General features: G+C 42.3%; 1 protein-coding gene across 4 annotated transcripts in view; it reads right to left on the reverse strand.

The window, feature by feature from the left end:
- Positions 1–20,817, reverse strand: part of KIFAP3 (kinesin associated protein 3) — a 220,783-nt gene that overhangs the window by 24,919 nt on the left and 175,047 nt on the right. For all 4 annotated transcript variants that reach the window (XM_058177337.1, XM_058177338.1, XM_058177336.1 and 1 more), the window contains exons 12-13: positions 10,200–10,308; positions 3,290–3,402 (exon numbers count right to left, since the gene is read on the reverse strand). In XM_058177337.1, the coding sequence (XP_058033320.1) occupies positions 3,290–3,402; positions 10,200–10,308 (222 nt within the window). The remainder of the gene's footprint in view (positions 1–3,289; positions 3,403–10,199; positions 10,309–20,817) is intronic.

Below are 20,817 nucleotides of genomic sequence, written 5' to 3' on the forward strand. Positions count from 1 at the left end.
CTGGAGGTGCTTGCCGGGGTGGCAGTGGAGACCCCCAAACTTTTAGTCATGGGGGACTTTAACTTGCCATCTGCCGGCTCGTCATCGACAGTGGCTCGGGAGTTCATGGCTTCCATGACGGCCTTGGACCTGACTCAAGTAGTTGATGGCCCCACTCACATCGGGGGTGGCACTCTGGATCTTATTTTTATCTCTGGTCAGTGGTTGAAGGATCTGGATTTGAGAGATGTAGTCATAGAACCTTTGTCATGGTCAGATCACTCTCTCCTTCGCCTGGACTTTCTGACCGCCACTCAACACCGCGGGAGGCGGAACCACAACGTTGGTTCCGTCCCAGGCGCCTGATGGACCCGGAGAGGTTCCGGACGGAGCTTGGGCCACTTCCTGAGGTCTGGCTCACGGCACGGCAGAGGAACTAGCCGCAGCCTGGCAGCGGGCTGCGGCTGGGGCTTTAGACCGTGTCGTGCCTCTGCGACCTCTGACCCGGCGCAGATCCCAACCGGCTCCTTGGTTCTCCGAGGAGCTGAGGGGATGAAACGCCGGAGAAGACGCCTAGAGAGCTCCTGGAGGTCTAGCCGTTTAGAAGCTGATCGGACACTAGTTGGGTCCTATACTAGGACCTACCTAGTGGCACTGAGGGAAGCGGCGTTGCTCGCCTCCTCCCTCATTGCGTCGGCAGATAACCGCCCAGCCGCCCTTTTGGGTGACCCGTTCCCTCCTTCACCAGGGGCGGGATGACCCGTGCAGGGGCGTGCTGAGGAGTTTAACGGTTATCTATACGATAAAATCGTTCAGCTCGAGGCGGTCTAGACCAAAATTGCGGCGATTCAGATGAGGCGTCTGAGGGTGGTCTTGGTGACATTTGTTGGGATGAGTTTGACCCTGTGGCTCCGAGGACATGGACAGGTTGTTGGGTAGGCTGAATGCCTGCGTGTTTACTGGACCCGTGCCCCTCCTGGCTGGTGCTGGCCACTCAGGAGGTGACACGAGGCTGGCTCAGGCGATTCTGAGTGCCTCCTTGTTGGAGGAGTCTTTCCGGCCGCCTTGAAAGAGGCGGTGGTGAGGCCCTCCTCAAGAAGCCCTCCTGGACCCGGCTGTCTTAGGTAATTATCGTCCGGTCTCCAACCTTAAGCTTGCGGCGAAGGTTGTAGAAATATGGTGGCATATCAGTTTCCTCTGCACCTGGATGAAACTGTCTATCTAGACCCGTTCCAGTCCGGTTTCCGGCCCGGTTACAGCACGGAGACGGCTTTGGTCGCGTTGGTGGATGATCTCTGGAGGGCCAGGGATAGGGGTTGTTCCTCTGCCCTGGTCCTATTAGACCTCTCAGCGGCTTTCGATACCATCGACCATGGTATCCTGCTGCGCCGGTTGGAGGGATTGGGAGTGGGAGGCACCGTTTATCGGTGGTTCTCCTCCTATCTCTCCGACCGGTCGCAGACGGTGTTGACAGGGGGGCAGAGGTCGGCCCCGGGGCGCCTCACTTGTGGGGTGCCGCAGGGGTCGATTCTCTCGCCCCTTCTGTTCAACATCTAAATGAAGCCGCTGGGTGAGATCATGTGTGAGGTACCAGCTGTACGCTGATGACACCCAGCTGTACTTTTCCACACCGGGCCACCCCAATGAAGCTATCGAAGTGCTGTCCCGGTGTTTGGAAGCCGTACGGGTCTGGATGGGGAGAAACAGGCTCAAGCTCAATCCCTCCAAGACTGAGTGGCTGTGGATGCCGGCATCCCGGTACAGTCAGCTGGGTCCTCGGCTGACTGTTGGGGCGAGTCATTGGCCCGATGGAGAGGTGCGCAATCTGGGCGGTTCCCTGGATGAACGGCTGTCTTTTGAAGACCATTTGACGGCCGTCTCCAGGAGAGCTTTCCACCAGGTTCGCCTGGTGCGCCAGTTGCGCCCCTTTCTAGACCGGGATGCCTTATGCACGGTCACTCACGCCCTCGTGACGTCTCGCCTGGATTACTGCAATGCTCTCTACATGGGGCTCCCCTTGAGGGGCATCCGGAGGCTTCAGTTGGTCAGAATGCAGCTGCGCGGGTGATAGAGGAGCTTGGCGTAGCTCCACGTAACACCGCTCCTGCGCAGACTGCACTGGCTACCTGTGGCCTTCGGGTGCGCTTCAAGGTGTTGGTGACAATCTTTAAAGCGCTCCATGGCATAGGGCCGGGCTATTTACGGGACCGCCTGCTGTTACCGTATGCCTCCCACCGACCCGTGCGCTCTCACAGAGGGACTTCTCAGGGTGCCGTCAGCTAGGCAGTGCCGTCTGGCGACACCAGGAAGGGCCTTCTCTGTGGGGCTCCCACCCTCTGGAACGAACTCCCCAGGACTTCGTCAACTTCCGGACCTCCGAACCTTTCGTCATGAGCTTAAAACGCACTTATTCATCTGCGGGACTGGATTAGATTTTAAATTTTTACTAATTTTAAATGGGGTTTTGGTTTTATAAATTTAAATTTTTACTAATTTTAAATGGGGTTTTGGTTTTATAAATTTTTAAAGTTCTAGGCTAATTATAATAAGTTTTTTAACTTGCATTTTAAAATTGTATACTGTAGTGTCTGTATTTTATTGTTGCCTGTACACGCCCTGAGTCCTTAGGGAGATAGGGCGGTATATAAATTGAAAATAAATAAATAAATAAAATAAATAAACTTTAACCAGGTGCTGATAGTACATAGATCCCATGAATAAGCTTTATGCAATAAATAAGTTTAACTGAGCCTTCAGGTGTGAACCTGGTCTTTTCTGCCTGACAGTCAGTGTCCATAGCTATGAAAAATTCCTGATGTAGATAACCTTAACTCTAACCCTATGATCATACAATTAGTTCACTGCAGAAGTGAAATTAAAATCAATGATTTCTGGCTCATTTCTACATACCAAAATATACGCAGAAGAGTGATAATAAAATCACTATTACAGATTATTAACTGATGACAGCCTAATTTTTCAAAGGGCACATGCACATAAAGAACAAAAATGTTACATTAGTTTTATAATTGTCATAGTTAATAATTTAGTATCTGCGCAGGTTCAGTTAAGGACACCAATAAATGTATTTTGTAAAAGTACTGACAAGCCTTAATTATGAATTGGAGAAGTGAAAGATGCTACAATATAACAAGCCCTTAAATTCCACACTCTTGTGCAATTCCAGTAGAATTAAGGTACATGCAATCATTTGAGAAGGATCATTTGTTATGTATAAAATAAGTTTGCTTCTTCCAAGATCTCATTTCACAAATTTAGAACTTGAAAAGATGAAAGCCATTATGCTTACAATAAATAAAGATTTAGTTGGTCCATCATGTTGAGATATGTTTCTAATCATCTTCATTAACAATGGGTCCTTGAATTTCAGTGCTCTTTTCATCAACATCTTCAACCCATTTCCTGAAAATGTAATAATATAAATGAAAAATGTATGAATCAATTAATTATGCTTCCAATTTCACAATTGCCACCATAAAACTGATTTTTTAAAACAAAGGAAACAAAAATGATATTAAAGTAGGCTAACATCTTCTCATGAAACTTGTTTGAAAGTATTATTGAAGATAAAAAATACAGTAAACCTATTACTGGGTCTTCATATGATTCATATGATTTCTTATATCCCCTAAAAACACCAAAAATAGCAGAGACTCTTAGATATAACTACAGCCTAGCAGATTTTCTTAGTTCAGCTCAGTTATCCTTATCCTGTAATCTTACAACTTAGATTCCACTCTCACTGTATTACTGCAAGACAAAAACATTTCAGGATATTAACAAAGCCCATTTTAATAGAACATTTAAAAGTTCCTTCACGTTGATTTTTTTAAAATTGCTTTTCTACAAGAGTGTTTCTGAGACTATTTTTAAAAAAGAACAAACAAAAAATCCATTATTTGACAGCTTAAAAATTGAAAATAAATCCAAATTTAAATTAGCAGTTCTGATATCATAAATTATTTGAGTAAACACGTATGAGTTTACTGTTTCAAAGAAAAAAGTTCATGGGCCAGTCATAGTGGGGCTCTACTACTGGAAAAATCACTGTGCTAAGAGCCAAACTTTACAGTGAAACTGCAAGCAACGCTTCACCAGCCTTTCCAGCTAACTCTAAAGCAAGAATTGTATTGAAATAGAGACGGTAATCTTTCAATTACCTAGATCTCATGCCATTTAAGACTTGGTGAGCTAGTACCAACATCATAAATTGGCCTTGACACTTCACAGGCAACCACTGCTTTCAGGGCTGCTGTTATATGGTTCCATTAACAGTTATATGACATGGTCCAAACAGCATTGCATCTAATCAGTGGTGGGATTCAGCCAGTTTGCACCATTTCAGGAGAACTGGTTGTTAACTTTCTGAGCAGTTTGGCAAACTGGTTGTTGGAAGAAATCATTAGGGCAGAGAACTGGTTGTTAAATTATTTGAATCCCACCACTGCATCTAATGCATCAGCCAAAGCTTAGCAAAGCTCCTTGACAATAAAACTTTAAACAGAGAAGATTTCCCAATCTATGTACCTGTTTTTCCAAAAGGAGCATTACCTTGTTTAATACTCCTTCTAATTCTCAAGCCACCTAACCACAACAACAGATTTGTATTATCAAGATTCAGCTTCAGTTTATTAGTTCCCATCCAGTCCTTCACAGCTTGAGACATCTATAAAAATTATTCCAATGGAGGCAGAGCCGAATGATGCACACACATTGATGAACAACACATATTAAGGACCCTGGCTGACTATCCCCATTGGCTTCATATAGATACAGAGCAACAGAACATAAAGAATAAAACCTATGGGATCCCACAATTCAAAGATAATGGAATGGAATAAAATAGAAATTATTCCTTGCCTATCTCTGGACAGCCAATTTCTTACAAGTAGAATCAAACTACACAATGCCTCCAAATCACAGATTACTGAGCCATTCCAACAGTAGTCTGTAATCAATGATTTCTATTCTAAGATCCTCGATAATAAATATGACAATATTTCCCTGGCCTTTCGCCCTCTAAAGATCATCAATCGGCACAACCATGTTTTTTTATATGCCATACCTTAAAACAAAATGAAATACTGTATTTTTCAGACTATAAGATGCACCTGACAATAAGACACACCAAGGTTTAGAGGAGGAAAACAAGAAAAAAAATATTCTGAACCAAATGATGTAGTAATATATTTAATAAAATATAGTAGAATAATTTTTCAACCATGTAAAGTCAAGAGCGATATTAAGAATCATCATTAACAAATGAGGTTAAGGTTCAAGCACTCTTCTAATTTTCTGGAAACCCCAAGAACTCATCATTGCTAGTGTTAAAATTTAGGAAGGTCAGTTGCTCATAATCACTGATATCACTTTCTTCACTATCTTCATATATACTATCTTCAGTTCCATTTAAGGCATTGCTAATGCCACAATTTTTGAATGACCATGGAACTATTTCATCCTTCACTGAGTGCTATGATGTTTTAATCCATTTACAAACTTGAGTGATAGTGGGCCTCTTCATTTGTCCAGTAGGTGTCAGATCATGATTACCAGCAGCCATCCATTTGTTCCACTCTTCTTTATTCTTTACCGGCCAGGTGGGATTGGACACAAGGAATTTGTCTTTGGTGCATATGTTCTCAGTATTTATAAAAAGGAAGGGTACATAAGGGGCGTGCATAAGCGCACAATAAGCGCACATAATAATAATAATAAATAATAATAAAAAAATAAAAAAATAAAAATAAATAAATAAATAATAAAATAAAAAACATAATAAGCACACATAAGCGCACATAAGGATACATAAGGGGCGTGCATAAGCGCACAAACGTGCCTACCGTTCCTGTCCTATTGTTTTTCTTTTCTTCTTCCTATATATATATATGCTTATACCTCCTAATATTTACTCATATATATGTTTATATACTATATAACCTTTCTGTATGATACTTACATATATTGTTGTGACAAAATAAATAAATAAATAAAATAAAATAAAAACATTCATCAGGAATCATAAGGTACAACACTTAATGATAGTCATAGGGTACAGATAAGCAATCAAATCATATTAGAAAACAATATAAATCATAAGGATACAGCAACAAGTTAGTCATACAGTCGTAAGTGGGACGAGATAGGTGATAGGAATGATGAGAAGATTAATAGTAATAGTAATGCAGACTTAGTGAATAGTTCGACAGTGTTGAGGGAATTGTTTAGCAGAGTGATGGCATTTGGGAAAAAACTGTTCTTGTTTCTAGTTGTTCTGGTGTGCAGTGCTCTATAGTGTCGTTTTGATGGTAGGAGTCAAAAAAATTTATGTCCAGGATGTGAGGGGTCTGTAAATATTTTTAGTCCTCTTTTTGACTCATGCAATATACAGGTCCTCAATGGAAGGCAGGTTGGTAGTAATTGTTTTTTTATTTTACTCTTTCATAGACTTTAAATGGTTTATTGACGGAAATGCCAAGAGATTGCAACTGGCAATTGCAATTACAGCTAGATGAGTCTTCACTTCTTTAAATCTCTTTTTTGTGGTTTCACTAATATGTTCTCTAAACTGATCAAGAACTAATAAAGCAGTTTTTTTTTTCAGAAGCCCTCCAGGACATTTCAACCACAGTTTTTCATTCCACTACTCTCATTCCATTTTCGTCCATCCATCCTTTCTCATGAACCTGCACAACTACTCCTCATGGAATCACTTATTTTGGAAAAGTTTTCCTTTTGAAAATTAACATCAGTGGCAATTTGGTGCCGTCTGCACAACAGGCAGTGTAATGTGTTTTCTCATGTCCTGAGGTTTTCATGGTTACGCTTTTAGCAGATCAGATCAACAGTCTTATTAGATAGCACATCAAAGGTTAGCGGGACTACATCCATATTCCCAATCTGGCCAATTTCAAAATTATTTTTCTTCCTAGCACCTATTACAAATGTATGAAAAGATAGAATCTTACATTCATACTCTTTTGGGATTTTTGCACAATTCTAATTTTGGTGTGCATAGCAAGGCCATATCGCTTCATAAATCTGTAGCACCACGATGGTGATCCAGTAAAATCCTGAATGCCTTTTTCTACAGCAATGCGTTTGGCTTCATATATTACAATTTTTGTAGAAACTGTGAAGCCATTATTCCAGTGAAGTGTGATCCATTCTTTCATGTCCGCCTCCAACTGTGGCCACTTTGCAGCAAGCCCACAAACATTATGCTTACTTTTATCTTTTACTTTTTGCAGCTGATCCACCTGTTTCCTCCACTCTCTTATCATTTTTTCATTTGGAGGTGGTCCAAATGAAAAAATGCACTCCACTGCACTGTTTCCATGTTCCTTAGCATATTTTACTACTTCCAGTTTGAAAGAAATTTTATATGCTAATCTTTTCTGGTTTGACATCCTTGTATGTAGTGTGAGGAGGTACCGTAGTATTTTTCTACAAGAAAGATCAGTAATGAGTCCTTTGTTATGAGAGCACCGTAGCTGAGAACATCAAGGGATGATACACTATTGTAGGGGATCTGCTGTAGACATACTGTTATGGGGGACATGTTTAAGGCTTTATCTTTATAGGGGACAGTTTATAAAGAGGACACTTTATTGGAGGACACTTTCTTAGGCACTATTTATAGGATCGTATTTTGTTTCTGCAGTGCCCCCTTACATCCCCATGTACTGGTAGGTGTGAAAGTAAAAACAAAGGAATCGCTGATTAGAATGGTAGTCAGATTTCAGATTTTAACCATACCAGGTGAGCAGAAGAGACCTTTCCTGATGGATGCTCGCTGGATGCTTGCTCCAATGATCCAGGCAGCTGGGATTGCCTCCCTCCCTCCCCCCAGGGTGTTCTGTCCCCACCCGGCCTCAGCCACGCGAGCTGGCTAAACGAGCCAGTAATTGAGTTCACGGCTGCTATCAGTCCTGGCAGGGAATCTGCAGCTGCCCGCCAAAGTCTCCCTTATCTTGGGATTGCCGGGCAACCAGGAAGTCAGCAATCCAGGCCGAATGTTCAGCTCAATTCTCCACGAGTCAAAGAGTTCAGCTCACTTCTCCACGAGTCAAAGAGTTCAGCTCAATTTTTGCTTGTCACGGAGCAGAAGAGCAGCCAGGGCTGCTTTTATACTCTGTGGGGTGTGGCTCCATGACTCAGCACTCTCTAGGCCTGCCCCACCCCTTCCTTTGTTGTAGCCGCCTCTCGTATCTTCGAAACCTGGGATCTAGCCAGGCCTGGTTGCCATCAGCCTGGTTTAGAGGCGTGGTCTGGGGGGGGAGAGTCAGGGGACGGAGGCCTCATTATCTCCTCCACTTGGCCTGCCTCTGGCTCCTGGAGCTGAGCCAGAGGAGCCGGTGCTCCAGAGATAAGTCCTGATGGCCCTTCCCCCTCACTTTCCAAGTCACTTTCAGGCAGGGGGCCCAGCTCGGTGGGTGCAGACACAATACAGTGTCTCTGCCTTCCATTGCTGCCTGAGGTACCGTGAAAGCATCCAGCAAGGCTCCGGCAAGCCTCCTGTGAGCCAGGTAGCTGAGATTGCCAACTTGCTTCCCTGGCCTGTGCGTTTTTCCACAAGGCTTCCCTGATGCACCCTGCTTCAACTGCTTGCCCTTGGTTTACAGATCCTGGGTGGGCTGCAATGGAGAGGCCGGCACGAGGGAAAGATGATGAGCAGGGAAAGAGGAGAAAGTGGCCTCCTTCCCTCAAGCTGGCCGCTCCGTTGCCCATTTTTCCATTGCAGCGCAGCTCTTCTGCCCACAAAAGCCTCGACTTTGATGGCCAACACAGAAAGGCAGAGGAAGAGCTGTTGGGAAGAAGCCAGTTGGCCCAGGAGTTGCGTACCCTTCCTCCCCCGCACCACACCACCCCGCACCACCTGCCATCCCCAAATTGCATCAATGGCTAAGTGAGGGGCAGGAAGCCATGCCATGCCCAATGACAGGAGGAAAAAGGATGGTAAGAGGAGCCCCATCTTGCTATGCACACCCCAATGAAAGGCGGCGGCAACCCAGCCACTTTCCTTGCCTTTCCTCTCCAGTGCTGGAAGCCAGTCAAAAACCACGTAGGCTGGGAAGGGCGCACTTGCGATGGGGCTGCAGGCGGCAGCAGGGCATCCTTGGCGAACTGCTCGACAAAGTTGTGCAGGGCAGGCAAACCTAGAGCGTGCCCAGGCCAGCCAGTGGGATCAGCCAGTTCTTCGAACTGCACACAATGTTAACAACCAGTTCGTCCAAACTGGCTGAATCCCACCTCTGTGTTGCTGCCAGGGAACACTGGAGTCTTCACAGCCAACTGATAGTTGGATCGGCCTCCCGGAATACTGCCGATCAGTTGTTCCAGGCAGCAGGGATCGCTGCTGCCTATCAGCGCACCAACTCTCTCACCCCTCCCCCCAGGTATGGCAAACCCCCAGCTGATGCAATATTCACTGTATAAGACGCACAGAGATTTTCACCCACTTGGGGCGGGGGGGGGCGCGGGGGCAGTGCATCTTATAGTCCAAAAAATACAGTAGATCCAGATAATCTATTTTCGAGGTCTTTTCAGTGCTCTCATGTCCATAATTTAGCTAAAATTTTCTTTAGGGGAAATACCATCACATCCCCAAAGAACAACATTAACAGATTTTCAAATGTATTAGATTATTTTAAGATTCTGAAAATGAAGTTTTGAATATATAAACCCATAATACTACAAGAAATAAACTAAATAATTCAATGGTAATTTAACTTGATGTATAAGCCAAAATGAAGCCAGTTTTGTGGTTAAGGCATCAGGCTAGAGATCAGGTGGGTGACTTTGAGTCCTAGTAAAGAGACCATGGCAAACCAATTTCAGAAAACCTTGCTAAGAAAACTGCAGAGACCAGTCCAGGCAGTCCCTAGAAATCAAAAACAAACAGAAAGCAGAAACATTTTTTGTAATTTTTAAAAATATTATATTTAGATACTAATACTTCACTCCATTTCTTCTCTTCCTATAAATTACTCAGCTTGAACACAATATATTTTGGAAGCCATGTAAAATAATGGGTAATAACATGTAATTCCAAAGCACAAAAGGATTAGATTATTTTAGAAGACAAAAATGCAAGTTGGCTCAGACAGTATTTTACACAATGAAATCTCTCTAAAGCCAGCTGTTGTTTGTCATTTTGCTCATAGTCAGCAACCTTGAACATACTCATCAATACTCACCTTCACAAATTAGTTGTACATTCCTCTTGTTAGCAGCTAAATTAATGCAGAAGGAAATGAGTTCCAGATCAACACGTTCATCGGGACATTCCAACAGCATCTTCATTAGCTGGCAACACATGAATTTCAATCCGTTAAATTTTCAGGACATCTATTTGTAGCAGAATTAATTGAAGTAATTTTTCCTTTAACAGAATAGGGAAATATTTTGCTATGAAAGACTATCAATCTTCAGAACAAAAATAATGAAGTTGTAGTTAAGAAGCAACTGATAGATGGGGATGTTTTACAAGGTTTGGCACTTTGTTAACATGGCTTTGCCATCTGGGCTGGGGATCTGGTAGTAGTGGTGCGGAGCCTTTTCTGACAGTAAGAACAATTAAATAATGGAACAGCCTGCCTTTGGAAGTTATGGGAGCTTCATCACTGGAAGCTTTCAAGAAGAGATTCAACTGCCATTTATCAGGAATGGTGTAGGGTCTCCTGCTGGGGCGGGGGGTAGGGGTAGGTTGGACTAGATGACCTATATATTCCCTTCCAACTCTGTTAATCATCTTCTCTTAATCTGAAGAAGCCTAAAGAATGGCTGTAGTGTTGGTGAGATTGATTGCAATTTCCTACAGATTATCTTTTTATGTATGGTTTTAATAACTGTTATTGTTTTAATGTTTGTTAATGATTCTTTTTTTTCTATTCTATTTTTCTATTTTTTTTTGTGCTTTAACTTTGCATGCCACTTTGTACTCATTCAGAGTCACGTATGTAACATGGGTGGGTATATAATTTTACCAAATAAATCAATAAAAAAAAAGAGAGCTGGCTGGTTGACTTTGGGTCAATCACCCTCTCTCAGCCCAACTCACCTCACAGGGTGGTTGTTATGTGGAAAATAGGAGGAAAGAATATTAAGATATCTTTGCCTCCTTGCCTATTATCCTTGCCTATTGCCTACTCCTTGCTCCTTTGCCTATTATTTATAAAAATAATAAAGGCGGGATTAAAAATGTTAAAAAAAAAATCTTTCTGTAACCCATCTCCTGTAAAACTATCTCTCATAAACACAAAGTAGGAAAAAGAGCAAAAAACATACTAAACATTATCTACAATAAAAGATCAAATGCCACTAGTGTAACAGATGAACCTTTGTGCCAAATATTTTTCTGAATATATCATGGTTACAGCTGATATACAAGCAAATATATAAAACAGCAAAATAAATAACTTAAATTACAATAGACCATTACTCAAAGTGCAAAAATGAGAGCTGCCAAAAAATTCTTTAGATCTAGCCATTTATTATGCCTTGATGCATATCAACTAACTCACTCACTCACTCTTGGTTGTTTGGGGATGGGATTACAAGACAAGAAATTTTTGCCATTTTAAAAAATTGGAGGAATAATTAGTTTCATTAAGTCCTTATGATCTTTATTATCTCTAACCAGTGTCAGTATTTATACATACTCTGGAAACCAGAAGTTGAATTATTTATTCCCATAGATAAATAATTGTATGGGGTTTGTATCACAGCAGCACTGCATTCACCTCTCCCTAGTATTTAAAAACCATTGGCTCTTACTATATTGCTTACTTTAAGCTACAAATCTACTACTTCTTCTATTGGCTCTTTCTGCCTATTAACAGGAAATGCCAGCAGGTATTCTGGATATTGTATTTCTTAGAAAAGTATGCTAAAGTGAAAGATATATTTCTATCTCTCAAACCATTTCCTGTAAAACTGCACTCTTGCTCTTTGTGAGTCGGATCTTGATTTATAACTCACTGTTCAGAAAGCTGCTTGAATATAGACAAATTTCCCATAAAATATGTAACCATTGGATTAATTTTCATTGAATATTTTGCTGGTGAAAATAGCTATATCCAATTCAACCTTTGATTTCTATAAAAAATTAAAGCATTGACTTTCAGTACAAAGTTTCTAAAGAGGCTTGCTGCAATTTAAAATAATTGTACATATGGCTTTTGATATCATATTCAAACAACTAGCAGTGGTACACAAATGAGTTTATAGAATGGTAATCCTTAAAAGTCTTGCTTAATAATCACTAATCAAGACCAAGATATATTTCTTTCATTCTGAAAAGCAAAGTGTTGAGTCAGAAAAGCTGCAAAGTTGATTAAAACAGGAGCAACAAAGAGGATATCTCTCATTCTCTACTAGTTACTTTTGGTGATCAAATCTATCATATACAGAATTTTCCCTATTTTTCCATAAGAGGATAGAGAACAATTAAAAAAAGTTTTGATTGCAAAAATGAGCCCCAGGGAAAGTTACCATATTTTTCGCACTATAAGACGTACTTTTTCTCCCCAAAAAAGTGAGTGGAAATGTCTGTGCGTCTTATAGAGCAAATGTTGCTGAAGCCCCACCCACTCTTCAGCCCGCACCCTTCAGCCATTTTTGGCCTCCGTGTACCCCATTTTCAGCCTCCATGCACCCCATTTTTGGCTTCTGTGTGTCCTGTTTTTGGCCCATTCTAGGCAGAAGGAATTGCTGCCGCCACCTAGTGCCAATTGCAGCTGCCTATCGCCGCCAATCGCTGTTGCCGTTTGCTGCCAGCGATAGGTGGCGGTGGCAATAGGTAGTGATAGGCAAAGACAAGGATCCCCGCCGCCTGGAACAGGCCAAAAACAGGATGCGCGGAGGCCAAAAATGGGGCGTGCAGAGGGCAAAAATGGGATGTGTGGAGGCAGCAATAGGTAGCAGTGAGTGGTGGCAATCCCCGCAGCCTGGAACAACTGATCGGCGGTATTCCAGGAGGCCAATCCAACCGCCAATCAGCTGCTCGTGCCAAATCAGGCTGCAATAATGTGCTGAAGCTGACCGGGCTGTTTGCTGCAAGGATGCTAGCCAGATGAATACCAATGATGCTGGGAGGCAGAGGTAGATTTGTTTTTCCTGTTTTCCTCCCCAAAAGCTAGATGCGTGTTATGGTCCGGAGCGTCTTATAGCGCGAAAGATACAGTATATAATAGAACTTTTCAGGAAATTGGATTTTCGGTGAAAAAATGACAAACTGAAGACAACTCTGCTAAAAACATAGACAATAATCACAGCAGAAGAGCTGGTGAGTAGATCAGCTCTTCAAAATTCATCACCAGACAAGGAAAGGACTTGAGATCATACACAAGTGTTTCAGACAGTTCCCCATTGAAAGGAAACTGTATGACAGAGTCTGCAGCAGATTAGAATTCTGGAAGACAAGGGAATAGCCACTTTGTTCAAATTGTGGTCAATGCCTTCAAAAACACACTGGATTCACAAACTCCCTTCTAATCATATTTAGAATTTGTTTTTCCCGTTAGAAACATTTAGATCAACATGTCAGAAAGCATCAGGTGAGTTTCCTTAGCAAAGGATATAAGTTTAAGGTGTGTATGTATATGCATGCATAAGGTGTGTGTACTGTACGTGTGTGTTACAAATTAAGGTTACAAATTAAAGAAAAACATTTAACTTTAAATAATAAATATAAATTTAAATAATAAATAAATAAAATAAATAAATAAATAACTTATCTATTACTACAGAATGAAACAAAATATTTTAAAACTGGACACACTGAAGGCTGTGTGCTCTCTACTTTCTTCTCTCTATATGCCAATGATTACATCTCAAAGGATCCATCTGTTATACTGAAGTTCACAGATGACACAACAGTGATCGGTCTCATTTGAGACATGATGAATCCACATACAGATAGGAGGTTGAACAACTAGCCTCGTGGTGCAACCGGAACAAGCTGGAACTGAACACATTCAAAACCATAGAAATGGTGGTGGACTTTACGAGAAACCCTCCCATACTACCACCTCTTACAATACTAGACAACACAGTATTAACAATGGAGATCTTCAAATTTCTAGGTTCTATCTCAAGACCTAAAATGGACACCTAACATCAAAAACATCATCAAAAAAGCACAAGAATGTTCTTTCTGCGCCAACTCAGGAAGCTCAAACTGCCCAAGGAGCTGCTGATACAGTTCTGCAGAGGAATTATTGAGTCTGTCATCTGCACCTCTATAACTGTCTGGTTTGGTTCTGCAACACAACAAGACAGACACAGACTTCAGAGGATAATTAGAACTGCAGAAAAAACAATTACTACCAATTACTACTGCCTTCCATTGAGGACCTGTATACTGCATGAGTCAAAAAGAGAGCTGTAAAAATATTTACAGACCCCTTGCATCCTGGACATAAACTGTCCAGGGAACTACATCAGCTCTTTTCCAGTCCTCTGGCAGCTCCCCTGTGCTCCAGGATCTTTGAAAGATATAGTTCAGTGGTTCTGAGATTTCGTCTGCCAGTTCCTTCAGAACCCTGGGGTGTCATCCATCGGGTCCTGGTGATTTGAACTCGTCTAGTGTAGACAAGTGCTCACTTACCAATAGGGAAGAAAATGGTAAGTGAACACTTGTCTACACTAGACGAGTTCAAATCACCAGGACCGGATGGATTACACCCCAGGGTTCTGAAGGAACTGGCAGACGAAATCTCAGAACCACTGAACTATATCTTTCAAAGATCCTGGAGCACAAGGGAGCTGCCAGAGGACTGGAAAAGAGCTGATGTAGTTCCCATCTTCAAAAAAGGAAAAAAAACAGATCCAGGAAACTACAGACCTATCAGCCTGACCTCAATACCGTGGAAGATTCTGGAAAAGATAATCAAGCAACGAATCACCGAACACCTAGAAGCAAACAAAGTAATAACCAAAAGCCAACATGGGTTTGTCAAAAACAGATCATGCCAGACTAATCTTATTGCATTCTTTGACAAAATGACAAAATTAGTAGACCAGAGGAATGCTGTCGATATAATTTACTTGGACTTCAGTAAAGCATTTGATAAAGTAGACCATAACCTACTACTAGATAAAGTAGAAAAATGTGGGTTAGACAGCACCACCACCAGATGGATTCGTAACTGGCTGACCAACCGCACTCAACGTGTAGTCCTCAACGGAACTACATCCACATGGAGGAAGTATGCAGTGGAGTACCCCAAGGCTCTGTTTTAGGCCCAGTACTCTTCAACATCTTCATCAATGACTTGGACGAGGGATAGATGGGGAACTCATCAAATTTGCAGATGACACCAAGCTGGCAGGAATAGCCAACACTCCAGAAGATAGGCTCAAGTTACAGAAAGATCTTGACAGACTTGAACATTGGGCGCTATCTAATAAAATGAAATTCAACAGTGAAAAAAGTAAGGTTCTACATTTAGGCCAAAAAAACAAAATGCACCAGTACCGTATATGTGGTACCTTGCTCAATAGTAGTACCTGTGAGAGGGATCTTGGAGTCCTAGTGGATAACCATTTAGATATGAGCCAGCAGTGTGCAGCTGCTGCTAAAAAAGCCAACACAGTTCTGGGCTGCATAAACAGAGGGAGAGAATCAAGATCACTTGAAGTGTTAATACCACTTTATAATGCCTTGGTAAGGCCACACTTGGAATATTGCATCCAGTTTTGGTCGCCACGATGTAAAAAAGATGTTGAGACTCTAGAAAGAGTGCAGAGAAGAGCAACAAAGATGATTAGGGGACTGGAGGCTAAAACATATGAAGAACGATTGCAGGAACTGGGTATGTCTAGTTTAATGAAAAGAAGGACTAGGGGAGACATGATAGCAGTGTTCCAATATCTCAGGGGCTGCCACAGAGAAGTGGGAGTTGGGCTGTTCTCCAAAGCACCTGAGGGTAGAACAAGAAGCAATGGGTGGAAACTGATCAAGGAAAGAAGCAACTTAGAACTAAGGAGAAATTTCCTGACAGTTAGAACAATTAATAAGTGGAACGACTTGCCTGCAGAAGTTGTGAATGCTCCAACACTGGAAATTTTTAAGAAAATGTTGGATAACCATCTATCTGAGATGATGTAGGGTTTCCTGCCTGGGCATGGGGTTGGACTAGAAGGCCTCCAAGGTCCCTTCCAACTCTGTTGTTATTATTATTATTATATTATTAACTCCTACCCTCAAAACGATGCTATAGAGCACTGCAGAACACCAGAACAACTAGACACAAGAACAGTTTTTTCCCCGAATGCCATCACTCTGCTAAACAAATAATTCCCCCAACACTGTCAAACTAGTTATTAAGTCTGGATTACTATTAATCTTCTCATCATTCCTATCACCCATCTCCTCCCACTTATGACTGTATGACTGTAATCTTGTTGCTGGTATCCTTACAATTTATATTGACTTTTTCCTAATATGATTTGATTGCTTATTTGTTCCCTAAGGCTATCATTAAGTGTTGTACCTTATGGTTCTTTTTTTTTTTATTGAAAAAGTTTTATAAAAACAAATACATTTTCCACCCTCCCCCCTCCCTCCAAAAACCCCCTCCCCCCCCCGACTTCCTAGAGCAAACACAAGGTATAGTTCAATAAACAAACATTCATAGATTAAATTTTTGGAATCTAACACAATTATAATCCTTCTCTTTCACTTAACCTGAGTTCTTCCATTAAAATCAAAAACGAGATTCATTCAAAGGCAATCTGATATCTCTTAATATGATATCTATTTTGAATATAGTCAATCTAATTCTTCCATTCGTTTAGATATTTTTCTTGAGTACTGTCTTTCAAGAAGGCTGAGATTTTAGCCATCTCAGCCAAATTGGAAACTTTCAATATCCATTCTTCTATTGTAGGTAATTCTTTTTTCTTCCAATATTGTCCAATATTGTGCCCTATGACTATCATGAAATGTTGTACCTTATGGATCTTGACAAATGTATCTTTTCTTTTATGTACACTGAGAGGGTATGCACCAAGACAAATTCCTTGTGTATCCAATCTCACTTGGCCAATAAAGAATTCTATTTTCTATTCTATTCTTACAGAATGAAGCAAAATATTTTAAAACTGGACACACTGAAGTATATTTCTGAATAATGGACCTAGAAGTTAAATTTAATTGACTGCCTCTATAGGTAGTTTGTGTTTAAAAGTTATTACGAGAGAGAAACAAGTTTTATCAGACAAAACTGAGACTGATCTGAAAATGGATTTAAAAACGACAGGTTACAAGAATGATATGGAATAAGAAAAAAGGACAAATATAAAAAGTGGAAGGAGGGGCAAATAACTAAGGCAGAATATCAGCAAATAGCCCGAGCCTGTAAAGATGAAGTGAGGAAAGCTAAGGCTCACAATGAACAGAGGCTAGCGACAAAAGTAAAAAATAACAAAAAAAGCTTCTTCCAACATGTTAAAAACAAGAAAAAAGTCAAGGAAACAATTGGCCCATTGCTGGGAGAAAGTGGCAAGAAGATGAAAAGCAACAGGGAGAAAGCAGATCTACTTAACTCATATTTTGCATCTGTCTTTACACAAAAGGAAAAAATAATCCAACCTATCAAAAACAGCACTACAAAAAACAGATTAGAAACACAAGTTAAAATAGGGAAGAAAATGGTAAGTGAACACCTGTCTACCCTAGATGAGTTCAAATCACCAGGACCGGATGGATTACACCCCAAGGTTCTGAAGGAACTGGCAGACGTGATCTCAGAACCACTGAACTATATCTTTCAAAGATCCTGGAGCACAGGGGAGCTGCCAGAGGACTGGAAAAGAGCTGATGTAGTTCCCATCTTCAAAAAAGGGAAAAAAACAGATCCAGGAAACTACAGACCTATCAGCCTGACCTCAATACCGGGGAAGATTCTGGAAAAGATAATCAAGCAACGAATCACCGAACACCCAGAAGCAAACAAAGTAATAACCAAAAGCCAACATGGGTTTGTCAAAAACAGATCATGCCAGACTAATCTTATCGCATTCTTTGACAAAATGACAAAATTAGTAGACCAGAGGAATGCTGTCGATATAATTTACTTGGACTTCAGTAAAGCATTTGATAAAGTAGACCATAACCTACTACTAGATAAAGTAGAAAAATGTGGGTTAGACAGCACCACCACCAGATGGATTCGTAACTGGCTGACCAACCGCACTCAACGTGTAGTCCTCAACGGAAATACCTCACATGGAGGGAAGTATGCAGTGGAGTACCCCAAGGCTCTGTTTTAGGCCCAGTACTCTTCAACAGCTTCATCAATGACTTGGACGAGGGGATAGATGGGGAACTCATCAAATTTGCAGATGACACCAAGCTAGCATGAATAGGCAACACTCCAGAAGATAAGCTCAAGTTACAGAAAGATCTTGACAGACTTGAACATTGGGCACTATCTAACAAAATGAAATTCAACAGCGAAAAAAGTAAGGTTCTACATTTAGGCAAAAACAACAAAATGCACAGGTACCGTATATGTGGCACCTTGCTCAATAGTAGTACCTGTGAGAGGGATCTTGGAGTCCTAGTCGATAACCATTTAGATATGAGCCAGCAGTGTGCAGCAGCTACTAAAAAAGCCAACACAGTTCTGGGCTGCATAAACAAAGGGATAGAATCAAGATCATGTGAAGTATTAGTGCCACTTTATAATGCCTTGGTAAGGCCACACTTGGAATATTGCATCCAGTTTTGGTCGCCACGATGTAAAAAAGATGTTGAGATTCTAGAAAGAGTGCAGAGAAGAGCAACAAAGATGATTAGGGGACTGGAGGTTAAAACATATGAAGAACGATTGCAGGAACTGGGTATGTCTAAAAAGAAGGACTACGGGAGACATGATAGCAGTGTTCCAATATCTCAGGGGTTGCCACAAAGAAGAGGGAGTCGGGCTGTTCTCCAAAGCACTTGAGGGTAGAACAAGAAGCAATGGGTGGAAACTGATCAAAGAAAGAAGCAACTTAGAACTAAGGAGAAATTTCCTGACAGTTAGAACAATTAATAAGTGGAACGACTTGCCTGCAGAAGTTGTGAATGCTCCAACACTGGAAATTTTTAAGAAAATGTTGGATAACCATCTGACTGAGATGGTATAGGGTTTCCTGCCTGGGCAGGGGGTTGGACTAGAAGGCCTCCAAGGTCCCTTCCAACTCTGTTGTTATAAACTTAAGATACTACACCAGACATACAAATGATCAAAGAGATTTACAAGTAACAAACCAAGAGAATGGGTGTTGGTCTTACCTGATACACCCCTTTTCTGATGGGAAGGAGTGACTCCAGGCATGGGTACCACTCTGTCTTCTGGCTCTATGGACAGGGTTCAAACTTAAGAGACGCCCCCTTTGTAGACCTCCCACTTTCAACGATGTTCGACGAGGGTTCCGAATACTGTACCTGTAACAACACCCCACGAACACCTCCCTGACCAGACCCTTTCATTAGGGTGGGGCTGGAGTCACTCCTTCCCATCAGAAAAGGGGTGTATCAGGTAAGACCAACACCCATTTTCCTGTATGAGAAGGAGTGACTCCAGGCATGGGACTTACCCAAGCTGTCAGTCCTCATGGGTGGGAAGCCGTCTGGTCATCTCCTTCAGGCGTCTCTACCACACGTTGTAGTACTCTCCGACCAAAGGCCGCCTCGGCCGATGCATATGCGTCAATCCGATAATGACGTATAAAAGGTGACGGAGTCGACCAGGTCGCTGCCCTGCAAATCTCCTCCACTGACGCTTGTGTGGCCCATGCAGCCGATGTGGCCGCACTCCTCGTTGAATGTGCCGTAATAGCCTTAGGCCTTGGTAAAGCCTGAGCCTCGTAGGCTTTGACTATGGTGGCTCTGAGTAACCTGCCCACCGCCGAAGCAGAAAGCTTCTGTCTCATGGGGGATGGTTGGAATGACACAAAAAGTGCCTCCGTCCGTCGGAAAACCCTAGTCCTTTTGATGTAAACCCTCAGAGCCCATCTGACGTCCAGAGTGTGCCACACACGTTCCTTCGCGTGTGATGGATTAGGACAAAAATCCGGAAGAACCAACTCCTGGGCCCAGTGGAACCAGGAGTTGACCTTCGGCACAAAGGTCGGGTCCAAACGCAAAACCGGAGTGGAATACACACAAGTCTTCTCGCACCGAGAGTGCGGCCAGTTCCGAAATCCTGCGGGCCAATTTGATGGCTACCAAAACCAGCGTCTTGTAAGTCAAAAAACTGATGTGAACTGTCCTAATCAGTTCAAAGGGAGCCTTGCAAAGTGCCTGCAAAACCTTCTGAAGATCCCAGGTGGGATAACGGTGAACCACTGCCGGTCTCAGGTTGGTCGCCCCCCTCAAAAAACCTCTTTACCTCTGGGTCCTTTGTCACCGACCGCCTACCCGCAGAACCTAACACTGACGCTATCGCTGCCACCTACGTAACGTCCCTGGTGCCAGCCTACGTAACGTCCCTGGTGCCAGCCCTTTCTCAACCCAGCCTGTAAAAACTGCAACAACTGTGGAACCTTTACTTTGGTTGGCTGAATGCTCCTACCAGTGCACCAAATCACAAAGGTTCTCCAAGTGGAGTCATAAATTCGTGTAGTAGACGGTCGTCTAGCCGCCTGCATTGTCGTTATCACATCTGAGGGAAATTTCCGTCTTTCTAGCAGTCTCCGCTCAACAGCCACGCGGTCAAGTGCAACCACTGGGGACCCGGGTGATGAACCGGTCCCTGACTGAGAGACACCCTGTCAGGTGGAATCCTCCATGGTGCGGCGACTGACAGACGTACCAGATCC

The sequence above is a fragment of the Ahaetulla prasina genome, chromosome 3, assembly GCF_028640845.1.
Source record: "Ahaetulla prasina isolate Xishuangbanna chromosome 3, ASM2864084v1, whole genome shotgun sequence".
In the NCBI taxonomy this organism is placed as follows: domain Eukaryota; kingdom Metazoa; phylum Chordata; class Lepidosauria; order Squamata; family Colubridae; genus Ahaetulla; species Ahaetulla prasina.